The following is a 22828-nucleotide window of genomic DNA, read 5'->3' on the forward strand; positions in this document are numbered from 1 at the left end:
TTGTCATTTCGCTGTTAAATGTCACTTACAAAAGCGCCTGCCGTGGCTTTCTTATGCAGTTAACGAGCTAAAACCGGAAAAAAAGAGAAAACAATTTACGTGCGAAAGATGACAAGTGCGGAAAGGTGTCTTAAGCGGTGGCAAATGCAACAGGAGCAAAACTGAATGCTTATAAGCTTAATAAGTGTTGTGATATGAGACGATTTGCATGACTTTTCTACTGAAAACGGCGAATTTTTATTTTATTTTAAATTTGAATTAATAAAAAACTTTAAGTATTTCTGCAAGTATTTCTCAAGTGATACTTAATGGGGAAATTATAATTAAAGTATAGAAGATGTATAAAACCCGGGATTTAGCATATAACTAAAACGTACTTTGAAAATTATAATAGCTTAGTCTGACGAAACAAAAGGTCTTTACAAACTTGGTACAGTTATACATTTATCCAGCAAATTGTAGATTCTGCGAAGAGAATGAAGAGTCAGCAACACAGGTATGTTAATACTCCTGGATGGAAGCACTGGTGCTGGTGTATATGAACCCAACACCAGAATTTCGGAGGCAAAAGGCACATGGCCGAGAGTCTTTCAATATCTTAAAAAAAAAAACTGTTTGGCTCGAGAATTGTTATTTATTCTGACAACCAGGCTGCTTTTAAAGTTGTGTCTTCTTGAACTTTGAAGTCGAGCTTCTACATTTACTTGTAGTTCGGGATAAGGTAAGCCTTTGCTGGGTTCCGGGTCACAGGGGAATTTTGAGAAATGACCACGCTAATGAGCTAGCCAGAACTGCCCTCAATCCTTTTGTGGGTTAAACTGGGTTAGTACAAAACAAATTATCAAGGAGAGGGAAAATCGTATGCTGCTGGAATTCTGGAAAGACTTAGACAAAGCAAAGCATTGATAAAACCATACTCCTACGAAAACATTCTTACCATATATGTATGTAATATATATATATATATATATATATTACATATTATATATTATATATTATGTATTATATATTATATATATGTATTATATATTATATATATATATATAAACAATAGAAATTGTACGACACATGTTAACAAACTCAATACGATGTTCTATATCACTATACCAGAGCTGTCCAAGGTAAGGCTCACGGGTATCATGTGGCCCGCGTGCTTCTAATCTATCACAATCACGCAAATTTTTCTTTGTTATATATAATAAATTCTCAAAATGTGATTTAAGGTTTATAACGGGTTTCATTACAGGTCATTATGATGTGTAATACAGATTATGCCTCTAAGACGAGAAAACTACTATGCATATTCTTTCTGACTGTCCATCTTTAATAATGCACAGAAGAAACTTGTTTCATATGGAATTTCTGTCACCAGAACAGACTAAGAGCTCTTCTCTAGATTTAGTTCTGGCCTTTGTTCACGAAGCTATAAAGGGTTTTGTGTAATCAATAGCGAAATTGGTGCAATAGGACGATTATTCGTCAAAACTTTAATAATAATAATAACAACACTCCTGGGAATGTATATCCTTACGGAAGGCTCTTCCTACTTTGATCTGTAAAATAGGTTCTATACTATTTTTAATTGAATGAAAGACCCGATGGGCGGAGCGTCACATCCACGCTTAATAACAAATAAATAAATTCATATAGAGAGACTGAATGTAATATGATACAGAAAATGCTAGCACTGGAAGTCACTCGGGAATGTGTGAAGAATCTTTCCAAACTCCAAACTAAGAGCACGATTGGTCGGCATGATAGAGAAAAGTCAGGATATGAAGAATTGATGATGCACTAGAATGTTTTGACAAAATTGAAAAAGAAATAAGTAAGCGTTATAAGTGAAGTCTTATATTGAAGTATAAGATAAATATATAAGATATATAATTTAAAATATTTATATTTTATTAATAACTTGGTTTAATATATAAACCGCCCTGGTATATTATTTCTTAAAATTCACTACTGCTTACAACTGCAAGTACAGAACTCTTACTTTGAGTAAGAGTGCGTAAATAAAAACTTCTGCGGGAAAACTCTGCACAAGTGTATACGTCGGGAAGGCTTTTTACTGCAAATTAAACTCTTTGAGTATAATTCACAACAACCTCGTTGTTTTAGATGCTAACTCCGTTCTGGCTTTTATTATTAAAAAGTAACTTATTTAACTTAAAATCTAGCTTTTACTTGAATATTAAAAAATATTTAAAAGAATTATTCCTACAGTACTACTAGTCTTACCATACACTACTAGTCTTACTACTTTCTTTTATTATAGAAGGGGATTAACTCTATATTAAATTTTTCTGAAATGCACGTTTTTTGAACTTACCCCAAACATGTTACGTTTATACCTCCTACGCCAGTTTTTTCCCTTTTTAGCCTTTGCACTAATAAATGCCTTTGACCTGGTACCACATCCATTACCTGAGAACTTGACTTTCCATTGCCGCAAATTGCGCAATTGCACGCAATCAAAATTAAAAATTTATCAAAAACATTTTGTTTCGAATTTCAGTACAAAATTACAGTTGCAAGCAGTTAATTGCTGAATTAGTAAATTTCTTAAAGTTTATTAAGTGCCAATTACCGAGGCCAGAATACAAGGCCACTTAAGGATACTTAGGCATGCACATGAAAATTGAATTAACAAATTATGGCAGAATGAAATCGAACGATTAATTAGCAAAACAAATTAATTCATTAAAATTTGCAGTTGACTTAAGGTAACAGCTGCATTTTGTGACTAAACAATTTAAATGTTATAATTAAATTACATTTTTAATTAGTTTTTAATCGAAATATGTTGGCATGTCAAACACATTCAATACTCTTGCCTTGACATCGTAACATCAATGTGTTTTAATATTCCATATGAGGACTATACGTATCCTACTAAATGCTTATAACTTATGATATAACTTACAGTTAGATGAGTTATATGAAAGCAAATAGGCAAACTTTTACAGTATAATAAACAATTAGACAAATATTGATACCAATTAAAGGAAAAGGAAAAGCGATAGCCAGAGATTCCAGTCATTAATGAAGTAAACTAATAGTTGTAAAAGGATCATTCCTTGTTAAAAATATTAACCAGCATAAAATACCGATGGCTAAATTCCCATTCCAGAAAAAAAGATTGCTTCCACATCATAGTTGATATGAAATTAGACGATTATATTACCCTTAACCATTAAACAAGTAAAATTATAACTGTGAACGAACTACAAAAAAGGTTAGGACATACTGCGATAGATAAGGACTACCTCAATCGAAAGTGAGAGTTGTCGACTTTTCATTACGCTACATTTCAATATCCTACTCAACTCAAGAACGTATAACTAAATATGTAATATTCGACATATCTTCAGTATATTTAGTACAATTCAAGCTTTGTTAGCTCACAACCTATTTCAATTTAGGGATACTACTCTTCTTAAGGAGAAAAAGGGAAGAAAAGCAGTATATTAGCAAAAATATTTTTGTCTTGAAATATTTGAGAGTTATGTTGATGTTAATATCATATACCACCTGATAGACACTACTTAAAGTGTGCTTAAAGCATTGGGTTCAAAAAACAGGTAAAATGATAAAACTACTAAAAAACGGATGAACGATTATGTATTCGCACAAATATGCCATGTGCGAATACAAAGCCTTATACTTAAACGAAGTATATAAAAAATTATTAATTGAAAATGGATATAAATTACATTAATAAATACTAGAGAATACGCAGCACAAAAGAGCAATTTGGTCGCAGTGCTCTGCTCCGTCGGGAGCTAGTACCCCGTTTATTCCTATCCTACTAGAGAATACCTTTGTAAATAAAGACACTGACCCGTAAAAGACTTCTGCTTTTTGTTAAGAGTATATTGTTACACAAACATGAGAATTCAATCGACTAAAACTACCTCTTCGGAACGAATTGCGAAAAAATATGATCGATTGTTTCATAAACAGCCATTGGTTTACATCTCATTCAAGAGAAATAGAAGTGGACAATAGGAAAAATGTCTAGCAAACTAAATTCATCTAATTGAAACAGTCAAAGAGGCAAATTGGATGGTTTTACTTGGAAGGGGTTAGATCCAACTACTTATGGTATATATGTTCTGAATCGTATTGTTTCCGGTTATGGAATATATTAGAAATTAAGTTACATTCAATCTCATCTATATAGAAATTAATGAATTGTAGAAACTTGATATAAATCAGGATTTATATACTCCTTGAAGAATTGCCCGTACTAATAACTTTAACATTCTACAGACAACTACAGACAAACAATTCTGAGTTATCTGAACGATTGCTATAAAGTTACCATTGTTACCAAAACCTCTGGATTAAAGGCAAATTTTAATCACATCTGGCGAGATCCAAGTACCTATCAGGTGATGAAAGCAGAGGAAAAAAGACTAAATGATTTGCTTATAATAAGTATTTTTAATTTAGCAATTGAGGTTATTTTGTTAGTGAAGCTTAATATTTCTGAAAGCGTTAGTCTTATTCATTCTGTCTTTAAGAAGGACGAAGAAGAGGGATATAATAAGTATTTTTAATTTAGTAATTGAGGTTATTGTGTTAGTGAAGCTTAATATTTCTGAAAGTGTTATTCTTATTCATTCTATCTTTAAGAGGGACGAAGTGATACGAGGAACTTCTTATTTGGGCATCAGCTATTTGAAACTAATGTTTATTTTAACAAGAAAAAAGTGGAAATGGAAATTTGATTCATATATTTAAAGTGAATGCTTTAATGATATATCTTCTTTCACGGCTTTTTCTCTTTAATTTTCTGCAATAGTTGAAAAAATATATGAGAGTGGAAATTTATTTTAATTTTATTTTATTTTTCTATTCACCTTTCAATAAAACAATAAAATAAATTGAATACTTTCAACAGAACGAAATGCATTGGAGCATCAATACTGCATAGAATTGGCTTGTGTTAATATCCTTTTCGACAACACCGAATTAACTAAAATATCTACAAGAATCTATCTCATTGACTTTCAACTCGTAATTTTGTAATTTATTTGTGCATTTGTTTTGAACTTTATTCCTTTGTTTCTTTTGTCTTCCCAAATGCAATAAAGTTTACAAGCCAAAATTGGTACAATACCAGGAGATATCCTGTTAATTTCCTCCTTCTTGTCGTATGTTGGTTGCTTCACAAGACGTTATCGCGAGGAGCTACAACACAAAATGTGGATGCCGAGTTTCTGTAAAATTCAGGTAAAATAGAAGAAAAAAGAGAAAAAGCCTTGATTTATTATTTGGCAAATTAAATTTGTACTATCTTTTAATTTTTTATTTTTGCGTCTATTTTGGTATGCAGCCAGCGATTCCTTACACGGATGGTGTGGACTCGTTAACATTACTATCAGATGATGCACAAATTGCAACGTGGAATAATGAAGGGTTGCCAATGGATCGCATGTCAACTGAAAACGCAACAATACTAGCACATTCTACACGTTGGCCGCTCATGATCGATCCACAATTGTGAGTGAAATCGTGCAAATTGGAGGAATATCGATATTTTTACTGTTTTTAAAAATTAGATATCGAAATTAATTTAAGTTTTAAGTTCACATTTATTTTATTGTTTTCAGTATATTTCATTTCAATCATAACTCTTTCCCAACAGAAATCCGTTTAATCCGTTTTCTGATCAAATTTCTTGGAAGTTTCGCACCATGTTCCATATTGATTAGAAAAAATACAGACTAAGCCCATTAGTCGTTTCACTTGTTGTGAAAATAACTTATTATTCATGATTCAAAGATTTTATTTTGCTTTTTTTTCCTTGCAGACAGGGTGTGAAATGGATCAAGAATCGTTTTGGCGATGCTCTGGTGGTAACCCGTCTTACGCAGAAAGGTTTTCTTGATACCTTAGAAAAAGCTATGCAAAAAGGTATTATCAAAATATATACAAATAATTTACAAAAAATATAAATACGCAATTTGTCCATGGCTTCTAGGTAATACTGTTCTAATAGAACAAATAGAAGAAACAATAGATACCGTTCTTGAGCCACTATTAAGTCGCGCTTTGATTAAAAAGGGTCGCTATATACGTATTGGAGGCAAAGAAATGGATTTCAATCCAGAGTTTCGTTTAATACTACACACAAAACTGGCTAATCCACACTACAAACCAGAAATTCAAGCACAAACCACACTTATTAATTTCACAGTAACACCAGATGGTTTAGAGGAGCAATTACTGGCTGAAGTTGTAAAAATTGAACGTCCTGATTTGGAACAGATGAAAATTGACGTAACCATACAGCAAAATAAATTTAAAATTTCCTTAAAGTCTTTAGAAGATGATTTACTTGCACGCTTGGCTTCTGCCAAAGAAAATGTATTAGAAGATCACACCTTGGTCATTAATTTAGAGGCCACGAAGAGCACAGTTAATGATATTGAATTGAAAGTGAACGAGGCACGCGTAACCACCTTACAAATTGATGATACAAGAAATATTTATCGTGCAGCCGCGAAACGTGCCGCCATTTTGTATTTCGTCCTAACTGACTTAAGCCGTATTAATCCCATCTATAAATTTTCTCTTAAATCCTTCATGAATGTCTTTAGACATGCCATTACAGTAGCAGAACAGTGCAAAAGTTATGAGCGACGTGTAACATACCTCGTTAACTCGATAACAATGCAAACCTTCCTATACACACTTCGTGGTCTCTTCGAGGCTGATAAGTTAACGTTCACATCACACATGATTCTTCGCATAATGATTGCAGCTGAACAAATTTCAAAAGAAGAATTTGACTTCTTATTGCGTTTTTCGCATAATCCGAACTCCATTTCAACTATAGATTTTATAAGCCGTAACGCTTGGGGTGGTATTAAAACTTTAGCGCTGATGGAGCATTTTTATGGCATTGACAAGGATATTGAAAACTATCCAAAACGTTGGCGCAAATTTGTTTCAAGTGACTCACCAGAAAAAGAACAATATCCTGGAGAATGGAAACATCGCACACCATTACAAAAGCTTTGCATACTGAGAGCATTGAGGCCAGATCGCATGACCTATGCAATGAGGCAAGTTTATTTTATAGAATTTCGGAAGGGATTAAATGGATTTGAGAGTTAAATTGAATTGAATTAGGAAAATAAAGAAAAGATGTAACATAGAGCTAAGTGATTAGAGTGAGAGAAAGTACAAAAAAAATTGAAAGAGGTGGAAATAGAGCGAAAAGACAATTCAAATCGCATTAAAAGTTAGAATTTTGAAAAATACGAAGACAACAAAGAACTCAAAACTGGTAAAAAAGTGGGAAATAAAAAATAAATACATATATGGAAATAGATGAAAAGAGTACAGGGGCTTATGTGGAAAAATTTGCAGTAAAAAATGTAAAACCTGAATACTGAAAGTACACTTCTTGACTTAGCTTAATCCCTTAATTATTAATTAATTGTACATCTGCCAAGTTCAGATTAGTAAGAGAAGATCGAATATTGAATTAACAGATTAATATATATAAAGAAGAAAAATTTCTCATACCGAGTAGAATACTATAGTGAAGCCTACTATAATTAAAAAAGTATCTAAGTGATATATATGTATATGATATTTATTATTCTCATTGTTACGTACTATAATGTTGTAGCCAGATTTAGTTATAGCCAGTTATAGTCAGATTTACTTCATGTGGGGGGTATCTTTAGATATTTTCAGTTATTTAAAAAAAATTTAAATATGTATATTCATATATATATATAATTTTTGGATTTATGTTGGAGGACTTTTGTCACTCAAGTATTTCCTCGGACTACGTGCCTGTTTATAGCTTACAAATATATTAATTAACTCAAATCAATTTACCTTAAATTATTTTTTTTATTCAACAGACTTTTTATTGAGCAAACTATGGGTCGCAGCTATGCCGAAGTTCCCTCCTTCAGTTTTTCAGATGTACTCAAAGAAACAACAGCAGCAACACCTATATTTTTTATACTTTCACCGGGCGTTGATCCAATACGTGATGTAGAACGTCTCGGCTCACAACTAGGATTCAGTGCTGATACAGGAACATTAGTTAATATATCACTTGGTCAAGGTCAGGAAATTATTGCGGAGAGAGCTATTTCTAATGCACTCAGCAACGGCAATCAATGGGTTGTCCTGCAGAATATACACCTTGTTGTCAATTGGTTACCGATTTTAGAAAAACAAATCGAATGCATAGCTACAGAATCGGAGATAAATAATTCTTTAAATTTTCGCTTATTCATAAGTGCAGAGCCAGCACCTGATCCTCAGTATCACATAATACCGCAAGGAATACTTGAATCTTCATTAAAAATCGTTAATGAGCCTCCATCTGGAATGGCAGCAAATTTGCACAAAGCATGGAATAATTTTTCACAGGAAACCTTAGAGACCTGCACACAAGAGGCTGAATTTAAATCAATACTATTTGCACTTTGTTATTTTCATGCTGTGACCGGAGAACGTCGGAAATTTGGTCCACAAGGATGGAATAAAGTGTATCCTTTCAATGTGGGAGATTTAAGTATATCCGCTAATGTTTTGCATAACTATTTGGAAGGCAGCAATCGCATACCATGGGAAGATCTGCGTTATCTCTTTGGTGAAATTATGTATGGCGGTCATATAACCGATGACTGGGATCGACGTTTATGTCAAACCTATTTAGAAGAATTACTGCAACAGGAACTAGTCGACGGTGATTTTGAGTTGTGCCCAGGTTTTCCTGCACCACCAAATTTAGACTTTCACGGTTATCATAACTACATAACAGAAGTGCTGCCCACAGAATCACCAGTATTATATGGTTTACACCCAAATGCGGAAATCGGATTTTTGACAACTGCTTCCGAAGAGTTGTTGAAGACAATTTTCGAACTACAGCCACGGGAATCTGAACTGACCACGCATTGCGGTGCACCACGAGAAGAGTTGGTTAAAATTATGATCGATGATTTTCTCGATAAATTGCAAGATGAGTTCAATCTTCAAGGCTTGCTAAATCGCGTAGAACGTAAAACACCATTCGTAGTAGTAGCATTGCAGGAATGCGAACGCATGAATACGCTTATACACGAGATAAAACGTTCAGTACGAGAACTTCTTTTGGGTCTGAAAGGTGAACTAACCATAACCGAAGAAATGGAAAGTCTGGACAATGCTATATTTTATGACCGCGTACCTGAAGCCTGGGCACGTCTAGCTTATCCGAGTTTACTAGGTTTGCAAGGTTGGTTTGGAGACTTGCAGCACCGTATAAAAGAACTTTCCGGTTGGTTGAATGATTTCAAACTGCCTTGCACAATCTGGTTGGGTGGCTTGTTTAATCCGCAAAGTTTTCTCACAGCAATTATGCAAGAAAGCGCTCGTAAGCACGATTTGCCGCTGGATCGAATGTGCTTACACTGTGATGTTACCAAGAAACAAAAGGACGATGTGACGTAAGTGAAAACCCGTACTCATGAAAACTGCAAATTAACAAAAAACGTAAATTGTGTACTTAATAAACGTCTCTAAGTTCATTTAGTAATGTTTTAAGTTAATTAAAAAATTAATTTTTTTCTAAATGTTTGTGACTTTGCATTGTTCCAGAAAATTCCATAAACACTTGAGCAGTCAACTCGACTTTTATAGTTGAAGTTTAAAGAACTTTTTGTATCATTGCATCCTTTTTTATTTTAATTACTTTATCTGGGTTTTTTGCTTATCGGTCCTGTTTTCTTGAGCTCCTTTTGGTTCCGTTTTTAATGTCAGTTAATCTATTTTCCTCCGAACATTAACATTTGCAGTTTACCGCCAATGGAAGGTGCATTCGTGCATGCCTTGTACTTGGATGGCGCAAACTGGGATTGTCAACTCAATTCTATTGTTCCGCTGCATTCAAAGGAGCTATTCTGTTCGATGCCTGTTATTTATATAAAATCAATTGTGCAAGAAAAACAGGAACTTCAGCACATTTACGAGTGTCCTTTGTACAAGACAAGGTAAGTACGCTTGGCAATGCCAATAAAATTTCCATTTGCAATGTGCGCACTCTGTTGGTATATCAGCAATAAAAAAATGTGTTCACTGCTTGTTAGCCTGGGGGAGTCGGGAGTTCCAACCACTTGCTTTAATATAGTAACTGCATTAATTTTTCTTTTTAATTCATATTACTTATAAGTGTCACTTAAATCTTTGTACAATAGTTTTTATTTTGAACCCCACACACTCTATTTTCCTATTTTCTTTTTTCATTGGCTTTTGCAGATCACGAGGCAATACGTATGTTTGGACGTTTAATTTGAAAACAAAGGAAAAGGCTTCAAAATGGATTCTGGGTGGAGTGGCACTTCTCTTACAGAGATAAAATATTTATTAATTTAGAAAGATAATACATCATTGTTATTAGAACTTTAACTCGTTATGAAACTAGAAAACCAAAAATAAATTAAAATATATGTCATAAAAGAATTTTAATTTTTTATTTAAAAGATATGATATGAGAAGACTCATAGGAATCAAGTTAGAAGAAGCTACTAATCTTCTTTATTAGAAGGTAAGTAGATTCAGATTAGCAACACTGGATGCTTGATAAGAGTTTCATATAGTTGAGTTGCAAACTTAATCCTTTTTTAATATTTATCTAATAATAAAGCTGGTTCTTGACTGCAGTTATCTATAGATTCGGGTTTACCATATAGTGTTAATCAATATTACTCTAAGCAACATAATTTTTCGTAAAAAATTCTATAAAGAAGTAATCCAACTAGAGCATACAATAGAAACCTGTACCGCATTCTATATGATCTATTGAACTAAGTCCTGCAGATATAAGGACGCTCGTTACACATACCAAAAGCTTAGGCAAATGTTCAAAATGTTACACCTGCTTTTTTTGTAGTTCAAGGATATCAAGCTTCTCTGAACGAGTTGTCTAGACTTGTCAGTGTCAATTCATATGGATATCTAGACACAGAGATTGCTCGAACAACTGTAAAGCATACGTACTTGCTAAAGCAGGCACACTTTTCCCTGAAATTCACATTGTGGATATTGGTCCGCCTCTTGCAACGACTAAACTGACAAACGTAAATACCTATAGTTACCAATGGAGGACCTGGGTAGATGAAAATATTTGTCAGATCTGAAGATTTGCATGAAATAATTTATACCAAATTCATACCAAGCACTAGTCAGCTGCTTCAAATAAAACAAAATATACTCAATACCAAGATATTGGTGCTGACCAGTTACTACATATTATCCTGCTGCTCTCCGAAATCTGGGTCTTAGATATTCAAATACCTCTAGCAATTGCTTAACAGGCAGTAGAACATAAATACCTAGGGTTAGCAAAGAAAGCCTAAGTAAATGAAGATCTTGTCAGATCACAAGACTCAGTTTATCCAACCAAATTCACATTATAGTTTACACAAATGAATGCGTACCACTTCGTTACCACGGTATGGAAGCTAACGCATGTTGAAGCCACAACACAATAAGAGTCAATCTACGCTTTAACGCATTTTGTTGGGTTATAGCTCTGTACATAAAAGAAAACTTTACCTAGTATCACCTATTATATCAGCGCCCATCATTTGCTAGAAAAATATTAAAATCTTTTTAGTCTCTTTTCCCAACTGACCGAACAGAGCTGTCAAGTTTTAATGGTATATAACCTTGTGCTATATAAATGGAGACTGTATCTTACTCTTGTTGCAACGAGCTACCATATAAATATTCCACTTCAATTTTCTCATATTGGAACTGTTCATAATACCAACTTTAAATTGATATAAGTTAACTTCAGAACGTGCACCCACCTATAGGCAAATTACTTAACATACTTACTTATTTGGCCTTAAAAACCCGTTGCCGAGTTTCGGCGTGACGCAGCATGTCTCCCCAGGCGATTTTGAATGCACGCCTTCTCCAGTCTCGTACATAAATTTCAAACAGTGCTCTCTCAACTTGAGAGCGCCAACTACTGCTTTAAACACCTTTTTCACTGGAGCATCTTCATCCATTCTCACGACATGACCAAGCTAGCGAAGTCGCTGGTTATTAATTTGCTGAATCGTACAGCTCGTGTTTCATTCGTATGCAGTAGTCGTCACCAACTCGTAGAGGACCAAAGATCTTACGAAGAACTTTTCTCTCGAACACTCCCAGCGCTGCTTCATCATTCTGTGATAACGTCCATGCTTGTGCGCCATACAAAAGCACAGGGAGGATGAGCGACCTATAGAGCGTAAGTTTCTAGGCAAGTGACTATATATCAAATTAAACTCAGTAACTTCGCAGTAACTTCCTACTAACCACAGTACTTCTTACCATGCCTAAGTGTTTGGTCTTTCTCATAATTAAGTTCTTTGTTCTCACATTCTCATACAAAGATGTACTAAACAGTCTGTACGACATCTCATTTGTTATATTTTTCTATTTGTTAATATTTTTTAAATTTTTTAATTTATATAGCATTTTGTTTTAAAGGCAATACGAAAAATCGCACTCACTTGGGCAGAGTGCGATTTGTTAAATTTTTCATTAGCGTTCTCTAAACGCTATAATTGCAGTGATAATTTTATTGTAAAAAAATTAAAAAAAAAAAAATAAAATTACTACATATATTGTAACGTGCAGCCGTCCGTCACTCACGTTCATTTTTATTATTATAAAAATTATTTTTTTTTATTGCTTACCTTGCTCTTAGCTGAAAAGATTAGCTAGAAAAACTAGACAAAAATGTATCTGTGTTATTAACAGCAGATACATTCTTCAGATAAGTTGCACACAGCAAAGCCGTCAAATTTTTTTAAATATTTTTTGAATTTAATTTTTTAAATGCAATACCATTAAAGTTGCTGACTTAATATCTTAAAAACGGTAATAGTGATGATATGTGCAGTAATAAGTGCATAAATAAAATATATATATATATATATATAAACTATTTCGGTGTAATAATTATGCACTGAAAATTAATAAATATGTGAATTAAGGTCATGTGGCAATGATTTTCAAAATATATGAAAAACTATTTATATTACTGTGACATTGTCTGCCAGCATTTCTCGAAACTGTGAACAATTTGCATTGAGCAATTATGATATAATATAAATTGAGCTAATATAATTTAAAAAAAAATTTTAAATTTATTTAAATGAAAAATATTTAATGACAAAATTTTTTAAAATAGTTATAAAATCACTAAATCCATTCTTATTGTCGTGCTGCTCAATAATATGTGTGATCTATTTAGTGTCCAACGTGTCCTTTGCCGTTTTAATGTTTAATTTTTATTTTTTTAATAAATCTTTTATATGGATCAATTGCTCAATTCTGTAAATTAAAAGTTTTGTTAATGAAGTTAATATTTTATTTCGATCTGTGAACTATAGTCGGGAATCATCTTTGACACTCTAAATATGTGATATCTTCATTAAAAGTTTATCGTATCAGACTTCGCGGAACCAGACAAATACCAGTACAACGACGACATTCGGTCATATTTATTTCTATAATTATTATAATTATATATTAAAACATATTTCTTAAATAATTTTTGGCAGGACCCGAGTTCGATTCCTGGTACTTGCAGTCTCAAAAATAATTATTTGCGAATAATTAAATACAAAAATTATTTCTAAGACCACTGATGATGGGTATTTGGCAATACTCGAAACAGGTGTATGGTCAGCCAGAAATTCAATTAATTAAAAATAATATAAAAAATAAAGTTTTTGTTGTTGTAGTTCACTACTGTTCGAAAAAACAGTCATTTTATTTCTGTTTATTATTTTATTTATTTTTTATACTTAAGGCAATGTTTATTTAATTCCAATTTAAGTCGTATTACTGTTACTGGTGTTGCACCCATATAAAAACTTAAACTATACTCCATTAACCATTACAGAAATTATATATTTCGATTAACTCCGACACATCATTTCTGAAATGACTGTTCTTCAATGATTTTTCTATGCTATTAGTTCTCCAGTATTTTAGGTAAAACCATTGTTTAAACAGACAAAAGTTATAAAAAATATTCAAATCTCAAGTTATTCAGTTCGTCAAATACATAACAAGTCTATAAATAATAATGTTTAAAAGTGTTAATTCCTTACCTTATATTTTATTCCCACATTACACACTCCACGATGTAACATTGCTATCACAATCGACTTTTTTATTGTAAATTCAAGCCTGATTCCGATACACAGCTTTCTAATGTTCTATGTGATCAATACTTTTCTTTTTCTTCCTTTGAGATGTACTCTTCTTTTATTACTTATACAGCTCAGATAGTTGCTATATTCTTTGATAAGCTAGCTAAGCATTACCTTTGTTGCGAATGGAGTAACTCTAACTCTAAGGTGATATTCTCACCCAATGTAGAAGACCTACGAGTTCTGCAACTTTCTCTTATCTTCATTTTCGCTGGCATTTAATCCAATATATGCCTTTAGAAAGTTTTCTGATATTCAACTATTCTATATTATACAACAAATATAAAGTATAGTATAGAGCAATATATATATATATATAGGCTAAAATAGACTATATAGACTTATATATTGTAATGCAATATACGCACTTGAAAGATAACACAATAAACCTTATTAATATCTGTAGATTAAGCAAAAATGCAGCCAGACCAGTTATTTATTTAACAACTATTCAGCAACCTTTTATTATAATCCAACAAATTTCTAAAAATTATGCTTTCTATTATTTAATAGATATACGATTTATTTGATAGAATTTCTTTATCATCTTGTCTTTTTTCTTTTTTTCTTTTCTTTTTCCCATATAGAACTTGTTGTCCGGTTACGATAATTAACTATCTTAGAAGTCTTAACTTATTTAAACACTTTGTCATTTCCTCGACCTAAAAAATAGAGAAATTAAAAAAATCCCAAAATATATAAATTATATAATTTATACACACAATTATTAATTATATGCAAAAAATTATATCAATTAACTTTTCGCCAGATACTCATTAACAAACACCTTTTCAACTCAAGCCCAATTTGCGCTACGAAAGTACCCATTAACAATAAACTAGAATTATTTTTTTTTTAACTGAGTAGAAAAATAAACCTCTGCTGTACCTCTGTAGTTGGTCACACAAAACATTAAATAATATAAGCTACATATGAATAATTTAATATAAATAAAATATATAACTATAATAATGATATAATATATGAAAAACTTTATTCTGTTTTTAAGTGTATTGTTCATATGAATATGGATTTTTGTTCTTATATATATCCATACTATTTTTCAGATCAACCTTTCTCTAACTTCTCTGACATACCTACCTCCCTCACACTTTAAAAAAAACGGTTTTTCTTAACGCAAAGAACAATAGCTGCTATAAAGTGATATATTCTCCTAATTACTGAGTATACATAATATATGTTTACAATTCTCCAGATTTAAATCTCTCTAGCTGACGGCATTTCACACTCTTTCCTCATATGAGGAGGTGAGAGCTGTTGAATATATTATTTATTCAGATATATCTCTTATATATATATATATATACAATTTACCATTAATGTGATAGGATATATATATTAGAAGTTTGTAGGAATAAGTATATCAAAGTTAAAGGATATTCCACTGAACAATAAATCCATTTTTATAACTAAAAATCGCTTTTTTCACATGCATTTCGCGAACTAACTATTATTGAACTAACTATTATAAGTGTAATATTGTATATAAAAAATAAATATAAAATAAATAAATAATATCGTAATTAATTGTTCAAATATTCAGTTAATTATACTAAATATATATATATACATATATATTATATTATAGTAATATATAATATGTATATAAATTAAAGTATATGTTTTAAACATAACTAAATTTAATAATAATTATAAATTTTTGTATCTTAAAATTTTTACAAAATTATTGTAAAAATTTAAAACACTCATTTAATCTGTTAACTTTTACAGACAATGTCATCCAAAACTAAATATACCGATTATGATGGAGAACCCGGCTGTCAAACGCTAGAAGAAGTTAACAAAATGTATCGAAATTATTGGGATCCTACTGCGTATTGGAAATGCGAATCTCAAGGTAAAGTTGCAAGCCGAGGTCGTTGTCCGACATCCGAATTATTTATGGATACGAAAGGCAAATGCGTGCACTATGCAGAGTGGCACTGGACTGAACCCACCATACCACCGAGTCGACCAAATAAATAAATCCAACTAAATGAAACTCCAAGTCTCATCAATTAAAATATATGCATGCACACATAAACATATCTACGAACTCAAATGATATATATATATATAATATAATACAATTTATTATAAACTAATAGGAGCATCAAAATTTATATATATAAGTTGTTAAAAATATACTTAAAATTCTACAATTTTTGAACTCAAAGGAAGAATTTAAATTGTTATAAATAATTACAACAAATTCATTTGTTAATAAAATAATTTATATGCATATTGCAAGCTTTATTGAGAATAAAAAAATTAGTTTTTATTACAAACTAATGAGTTTAATTAGAGATTTTAAATATTTTCCAACCAAGAATGTACCGAAAAAAAATTAATTATTATTATAAATATAAAATCTTAGAAAATTTAAAATTTTTGGAATGTTGCAAAAATTAATTAAACTTCATTTACTTCGATATCTTAATTTCCATTTAAATTTATCTACAACCACATAAGTCACATATCGATTCCCTTCACAAAATAAATAAATTATTGTATATTTAAATGAGAGTATTGTAAAAGTGAACTGATTCTTATTCAGATAAATTAATATATAGGTAAATTGATGACGTTTTATAGAGATCGGACTAAGGAATGTTATTAAATTGAGTTACTTTAGTATTTAATTACGTTTACATTATTTTTATCTTACAAAATTATTGCCATATTTCTTTTTAATAAAAATAAAATAAACTATAAATGCAGTTCACTCGAATGTGAAAAAATTCATTTGTGCTTCAAATTTTAAATGAAAAGAAAATGGAATTATTATTGCGGAATTATTTTTTTTACTACTAAACAATTTAGTAGAGCTTTTCAGTCACTCTTAAAATTAAATTAAACCTTCTTCCTTCGATCATGTCTTCGTTTATAACTCTACATGTTTCCCTTGCTTATTGATAATCTTCAATTTTTCCTGTTTTGGCGGTTTGGTGTCGGAAGCTACATCTTCCTTAACAGGCGCTGGTTCCTTAGGAGGAACTCGTTCCGTTGTTGTTTCGGGTTTAGGTGTCGTTGTTGTTGTTGGTTGCACTTTGGGCGGAGCTGCTGTGGTTGGTTTGGGTGTAGCAGGCTTTGGTGTGGTCGTTGTAGGCTTTGGTGTTGTTGTTGTAGTAGTAGTTGTAGTTGTTGGTTTTGGTGTTGTTGTTGTAGTTGTAGTCGTTGAAGGTTTTGGTGTAGTCGTTGTTGTAGTGGTAGTAGTTGTTGGCCTAGCAGTTGTTGTTGTTGTGGTAGTTGGTTTTGGTGTTGTTGTTGTGGTGGTGGTAGTTGGTTTTGGTGTTGTTGTCGTAGTTGTAGTTGTTGTTGTGGTCGAAGGTTTGCGGGTCGTTGTTGTTGTGGTTGTTGTAGAAGCAGTGCTTGGCGGTTTTACAGATGCCTCAAGTGTCGCACCTTCGTATCTCACATTTTTGACTTTTACAGTAGGTTGTTTAGCTGGTTTTGGTGACTTAACACGAGCCAAGTAACGATTAAAAGGTGAACCCAAATATAATTGATTATTAAATTCTAATACATGTGAAACAGCGCCAACAGATCCATCATTACCATGTAAAGAGCCTATAATGTTGCCATTCCAATCGACACGCAAAATTGTTGAACGTTTCGGTGACAATAATTGTACGCTTTCTCCATGACCAATGAAATGTACAAAACGTTGTAACAATTTATTTGGAAAATATTCGTTCAATGTACGGAAAGGTAATTCAAAAAGTTGTAGCATGCGTGCTAGGAAGAGACGTATGGTTGGGAATTGAGAAAATAGAACATATCCCGAGGGATGTTCACTATCAGCTGCAACTACTAATGGCACCCACAAGCCTTCAGCATCAGGTGTTATATTATCTGGATGGCCGGGTAAGCCTTCAACGAACACTTCATGTTGACCTTTTTTAGCACCCTTTAAATGGTATTTTGTCAAACGCAATCCTCCTGTTTCGACAACAACTATAAAATCTTCCTCTGGACTTAATGCAATGCCATTGGCAAAGAAAAGTTCATCAAGCAAAACTTCGCTTTCATTTGTACCACGATTATATTTGAAGAGACTGGAAGACACAAAAAGTATATAATATATTAATTAATAATGCAATCAGTATCACATTTTTAAGTAGATGAAAGGAGTGTATTACATGTCTAATCGATACACAAAATCTCGCCTAATGGAAGAACGCTTATCTGTTTAGGACTTCAAATGTAAATGGCTGTGAAGAGAACAATGAAGAGATTGTTTGAAAAGAATCCATGGTTTCACAATCCATACTATTCTTGTTGTTTAAACTCATGAGAACTTGAAGAATAGGATACATGAACGTATTACAAGAATAATAAGGAGGATAGGATGAAAAATTTGGGAAAGGGGAGAGGGTAAATTTTGTGTAATAAACGAGAGATGAGGTTGTGGACAGATGATAATTAAAAGTAGCCTAGATCGAGGTAGGGAACGTAGCTACTTCTATATGACGAGAACATTCACCAATAAGGTGAAAAGAAATGTGTGCATTTAGACAAATGAACAACTACATGAGCTATGCCATTAGGAGTAGAACTGCAATCGAAACACCTATTACAATATAGACCTAGTTACCACGTGGCTATATTCTGATCTCAATCAAGCTAGAACAGTTCTGGCTATACAAGGAAGGCGTTTTTCATCTGTTAAGAGACCATTTGAAGTTTCAAAATAAGCCGGGTCTACATCCAATAGACAATCATCGCCAATATAGACAGCAGACTAAGTGTCGACAGAGCACTTTTTGACATGACGACACAAGTCTAACCAACGGTAATATGAGCAGGATGCAGCTCACCTGCAGAACAGCCAAAGCTATACCATAATTATACCGGTAGCATATATTAAATTTAGTTGGGTCGAGTGGCAGTAATATCACTCATACTTCGTAAATAGATTCTTCTTTTGGAGTTCGGAAACCAAGTAAGCATATATCTATATGGATAAATAGTGCTAACATAGTTACATTAGTTAAAGCCTATTGTTTAGGAAAGTTTAAACGAATTACATGCTAATTACATTAATATATTATAACAGTCCCGTGTACGCATGTACTTAGGAAATTGTTTAGGCTTGGAACAACAAATGGATCTGATTTAAACGATATTGCAAATGAGACAATTCAGTTATAAACGGTAACATAACAAACGTTGGATGTAGAATCAATATGGTTAATATTGTTAAACAGATATTAGATGTACCCTTCACACAAGGGTTAAATTCTCCTTGCTTTCATCTGTTTATGAAGTCTTTTAAATTCACACCACACCATTTTAAAGCGTTTAAATAGCGTTATTACTCGATATATGATCCCATTGAATTTGATAAACAACATTCCGTTTATGGGCAACAAACGCTATACATGACTCATTATTTACGATTCAATTAATTTAACATCTTTTGTAAGTTTATGCAAATAATTTGTAAAAATAATTTATCTTATCTCTTCTAAAATATCTTCATTTGCAGATAATAGTGTTTAGTAAATACAGAAAAACTTACCGTCCAGACGGATTTGCAAAGGAAGTAAATACCAAATCCTCTAATTTAAAATCTGATGAGGAATCGGTCCAATAAATATCACCATTTTTAGCAACAGCTACACTATTAAACGTTTTTGCCTTGCGATTGATGTCTTTACCGGGCAGTTCTTGTTGTGGTGAAACTAAAAGTTTTCTCTTATTTGTATTAAGATCCACTGACCAAATGCCATAATATGCATCCGAAATAATCAAATTATTGCCTTGTGTGTCAAATGCCAAACCCAAAGGCCGACCACAACGTGATTCTTCAAAAATTTCTTCTGTAAAATATGATGACGTTATAGCCTAAAAGATATATGCAAATAATTTTGGGACACGTACCGCAAGGTTGTCCAAGCTTGACAACATGTGTAACATGCTCATTAGTTAGTTTAATAACTTCGCCACCATGTATACCAGTGTAAATCTCATTGTTACGTGCAATTAAACATTCAGGACCATAGACACGCCCATCCAATAAACGTTGTGCACCATCCAAATGTTGATTAGGCTCAAGTGCACCTTTTAGTTCTTTTGTAGGTGCAACACTATATAAATTTTCTTTTCTATTAGTATTAAAGTCAAATATTTAAAAAGAACTTACGTAAATTCTTTAAATGGAAAAGTGGTACGAGGTGGAAGACCAGGCAGAAGTACGATAAGCAGGAAAAATACCATAAAATTCATAAGCCTCACGCCTATGTTGTAGATTAGACCCATTTTTTAAATATTATATTTATTAAAAATTAAGAAAACAAAATTTATTTGAAAAGAAATTTCTATTCGCAGCACAACCAGACACGACTACAAAACCCAATTGTCTTTTCTTCTCTTCTCCTCTTCTCTTTCTATTGTATTTCACTTTGAACCGGTATTCTTTATCTTATTATTGCCTTCATCAGCCGAAATCAAAGTACAAAAGAAAATATGTGTTAATCTTACTCGGTAGTATTTTGACCCGAAATATAAATAAATATAGGTAATTACTACAAATGATTATGATAGATTCCACATATGTGGAAGCCGCACACGTGGGGTATGTTTAATAAAAGTTCTCATGAATTATGTAGTCCGCAGTTGAATTTCAGAGATTTATTATATTTTAAGTATTTAAAATAAACTTTAAATAAAAATATATATTTAAATGTTTCGACAATTCGTCAAATAAACCATAAATATAACATTTCAGACTTTTATTATTTTTGATATAACTATATGATAATTGTTTTTTCAATTATAATTTTTGACCTATATCAATTAACTAATAATAATTAAATATTGTTTCTTCGACTTTCAAATTTTTACAACAAATTATATTAATATTATTTTTAATTTCATAATAACGCTGTTCGCTAGTAGCTACAGCATATCCGAACTATTCGGATATCCGTTTTAGGCAATACAAATGTATAAAAATATAAAATGTATTGAAATATCTTCTCAATGAACAAAAACATAAATGTAATAATTTATATGCAATTATTTATTTAGTAGATACAAAAGGAATTGCCTCTAAAATTATCTGAATATCACAAAATACTTTGAAAAAGTATAAAAAGGACTCATATGAATAAATTCTATCTATGTTGGTTGAGATATACTTATGAAATCAAGCTATCATATACAGAAAAATATAATTATATCAACTTTATCTACCAATAAAGATTTCGAAAATAACAGTTAAGAATGTTGTTGCAAATTACTATAAATTTTTAATTTTTTTCGCTTCTGAAAATATTGTTCCTTTTTGCATCATTCACTCCAAATTGTGCATAGAGTCTGCAACGCTCTTTGGAATCCCATGCTGTTGGGTGCTATATACCTAAAGTGTTTCCAGATATAATTTCGTTGGTACGTTCAGTGTCATACTGTAAATATTGTGCTACTATAAATATCGTTATAAAATAAAGACTATTAGGGCTTATAAAATTTCAGTGTAAGCTTATAAAATATGTATCTAATGCAATCGCCACACTTTTTATAATTCTTATATTATATGAAAATCAATTACACACGAATTAATTATTTGAGTTTCGCTACAGCGCCTTTCACTCAACAATATTCATAATTTATTCAAATTTCTAATACTACTGCAATTCTCATAGCTGTGTATTAAGCTGTGTAGAGTTGAATAACCTTTAAATGATTTTTCAAATATAAAGTAAATAGAAAGTTTGTACTTTAGGAAATAAAAACAGTTGTCGAAATTGAGAGATAATTTTATTTTCGGAAATTGAAAGAATGCTTAAAATGCTAAAACTTTTTAAAAAAGTATTGAATGTTTGCACGATTTTCTATGTTCCTACCATTATCATTACAACAAATCATATTAAAATAATTTTAATGAAATAGAAAATATTTTTGATTTCATTTTATTTGTGAGTTAACAATTATATTAATTTTAAAGTTAACTAAGAATAAGACACTGGTAGTTCCTTTGCCTAGTAGAAATAGGAAATAATTCCAGCTAATACTACGATTAGGTATTTTTGCTAATGAAAACTTAGAACACTTCCTTCGTACGCTCAGGAAAACGGGCATGAACGAGTTACTTAAATTTTGTGTGCTTCTGATAAATAAATACCGATTCTTATGAATATGTAAAATTTATAAATATTTACTTAAGCATTTTAAATACATTCATCAAATAAGTATGACTTTCAAAAAAATTTTTTCATAGCTTTAGAACCTTTACAAATGCTGCGCCTATTATTTTTGAAACTTGCAAGTATTCAAGTCTATTTACCAAAGCCTCTACTAGAAATCTTTCTAGTATAAAAAAATACTTAATTTAAATATGTCGAACTTAATAAAGCATAGCACCACTGTAACTATTATACGACTACAGATATATAATTTATTTTGTCTTAATATGGAATACTATTTACACTAGATGGTTCGAAGTATTCCTCTAGTGAACACCTTTAGGTTCTAATTATAAATACATTTTTATGTTATAAAATTATTACATAAAATTAAAAATATATATTTTATGTCATCAGCACAAATAAAAAATAATA

General features: G+C 31.6%; 3 protein-coding genes across 3 annotated transcripts in view; 2 read left to right on the forward strand and 1 right to left on the reverse strand.

Annotated features, from left to right (window-relative positions):
- The window catches only part of LOC119676739 (dynein beta chain, ciliary-like), a 50459-nt gene extending 40004 nt beyond the window's left edge, over nucleotides 1-10455 (forward strand). The window contains exons 28-34 of the mRNA XM_038087995.1: nucleotides 5103-5241; nucleotides 5345-5511; nucleotides 5822-5925; nucleotides 5993-7079; nucleotides 7893-9473; nucleotides 9822-10016; nucleotides 10282-10455. Of these exons, the coding sequence (XP_037943923.1) occupies nucleotides 5103-5241; nucleotides 5345-5511; nucleotides 5822-5925; nucleotides 5993-7079; nucleotides 7893-9473; nucleotides 9822-10016; nucleotides 10282-10381 (3373 nt within the window). The 3' untranslated portion in view covers nucleotides 10382-10455. The remainder of the gene's footprint in view (nucleotides 1-5102; nucleotides 5242-5344; nucleotides 5512-5821; nucleotides 5926-5992; nucleotides 7080-7892; nucleotides 9474-9821; nucleotides 10017-10281) is intronic.
- A 2294-nt stretch (nucleotides 10456-12749) lies between these two features.
- On the forward strand, nucleotides 12750-16431 carry LOC119680255 (the record flags this gene model as incomplete). The annotated part of the gene is given in 2 exon segments (XM_038092979.1): nucleotides 12750-12900; nucleotides 15996-16431. A coding segment is annotated over 1 exon segment (252 nt). The 5' UTR covers nucleotides 12750-12900; nucleotides 15996-15998.
- Nucleotides 16432-17006: 575 nt separating this feature from the next.
- Nucleotides 17007-20848, reverse strand: LOC119680256 (adipocyte plasma membrane-associated protein). Its single transcript, XM_038092980.1, has 4 exons — nucleotides 20413-20848; nucleotides 20151-20356; nucleotides 19789-20089; nucleotides 17007-18322 (listed from the first exon to the last, which is right to left on the reverse strand). The coding sequence occupies exons 1-4, from the start codon at nucleotides 20526-20528 to the stop codon at nucleotides 17149-17151; spliced, it is 1797 nt and encodes a 598-aa protein (XP_037948908.1). The 5' UTR covers nucleotides 20529-20848; the 3' UTR covers nucleotides 17007-17148.
- Nucleotides 20849-22828: the final 1980 nt, after the last annotated feature.

The sequence above is a fragment of the Teleopsis dalmanni genome, chromosome 2 (assembly GCF_002237135.1).
Source record: "Teleopsis dalmanni isolate 2A chromosome 2, ASM223713v2, whole genome shotgun sequence".
Lineage (NCBI taxonomy): Eukaryota > Metazoa > Arthropoda > Insecta > Diptera > Diopsidae > Teleopsis > Teleopsis dalmanni.

Excerpts from the sequence above, each read along its gene's own strand:
- LOC119680256 (XM_038092980.1), bottom strand. The coding sequence starts at position 20,528 with ATGGGTCTAATCTACAACATAGGCGTGAGGCTTATGAATTTTATGGTA. Across the intron at positions 20,357-20,412 it reads TTTCCATTTAAAGAATTTAC|TGTTGCACCTACAAAAGAAC; the intron begins GTAAGTTCTTTT and ends AAATTTATATAG. Across the intron at positions 20,090-20,150 it reads CAAGCTTGGACAACCTTGCG|AAGAAATTTTTGAAGAATCA; the intron begins GTACGTGTCCCA and ends CATATTTTACAG.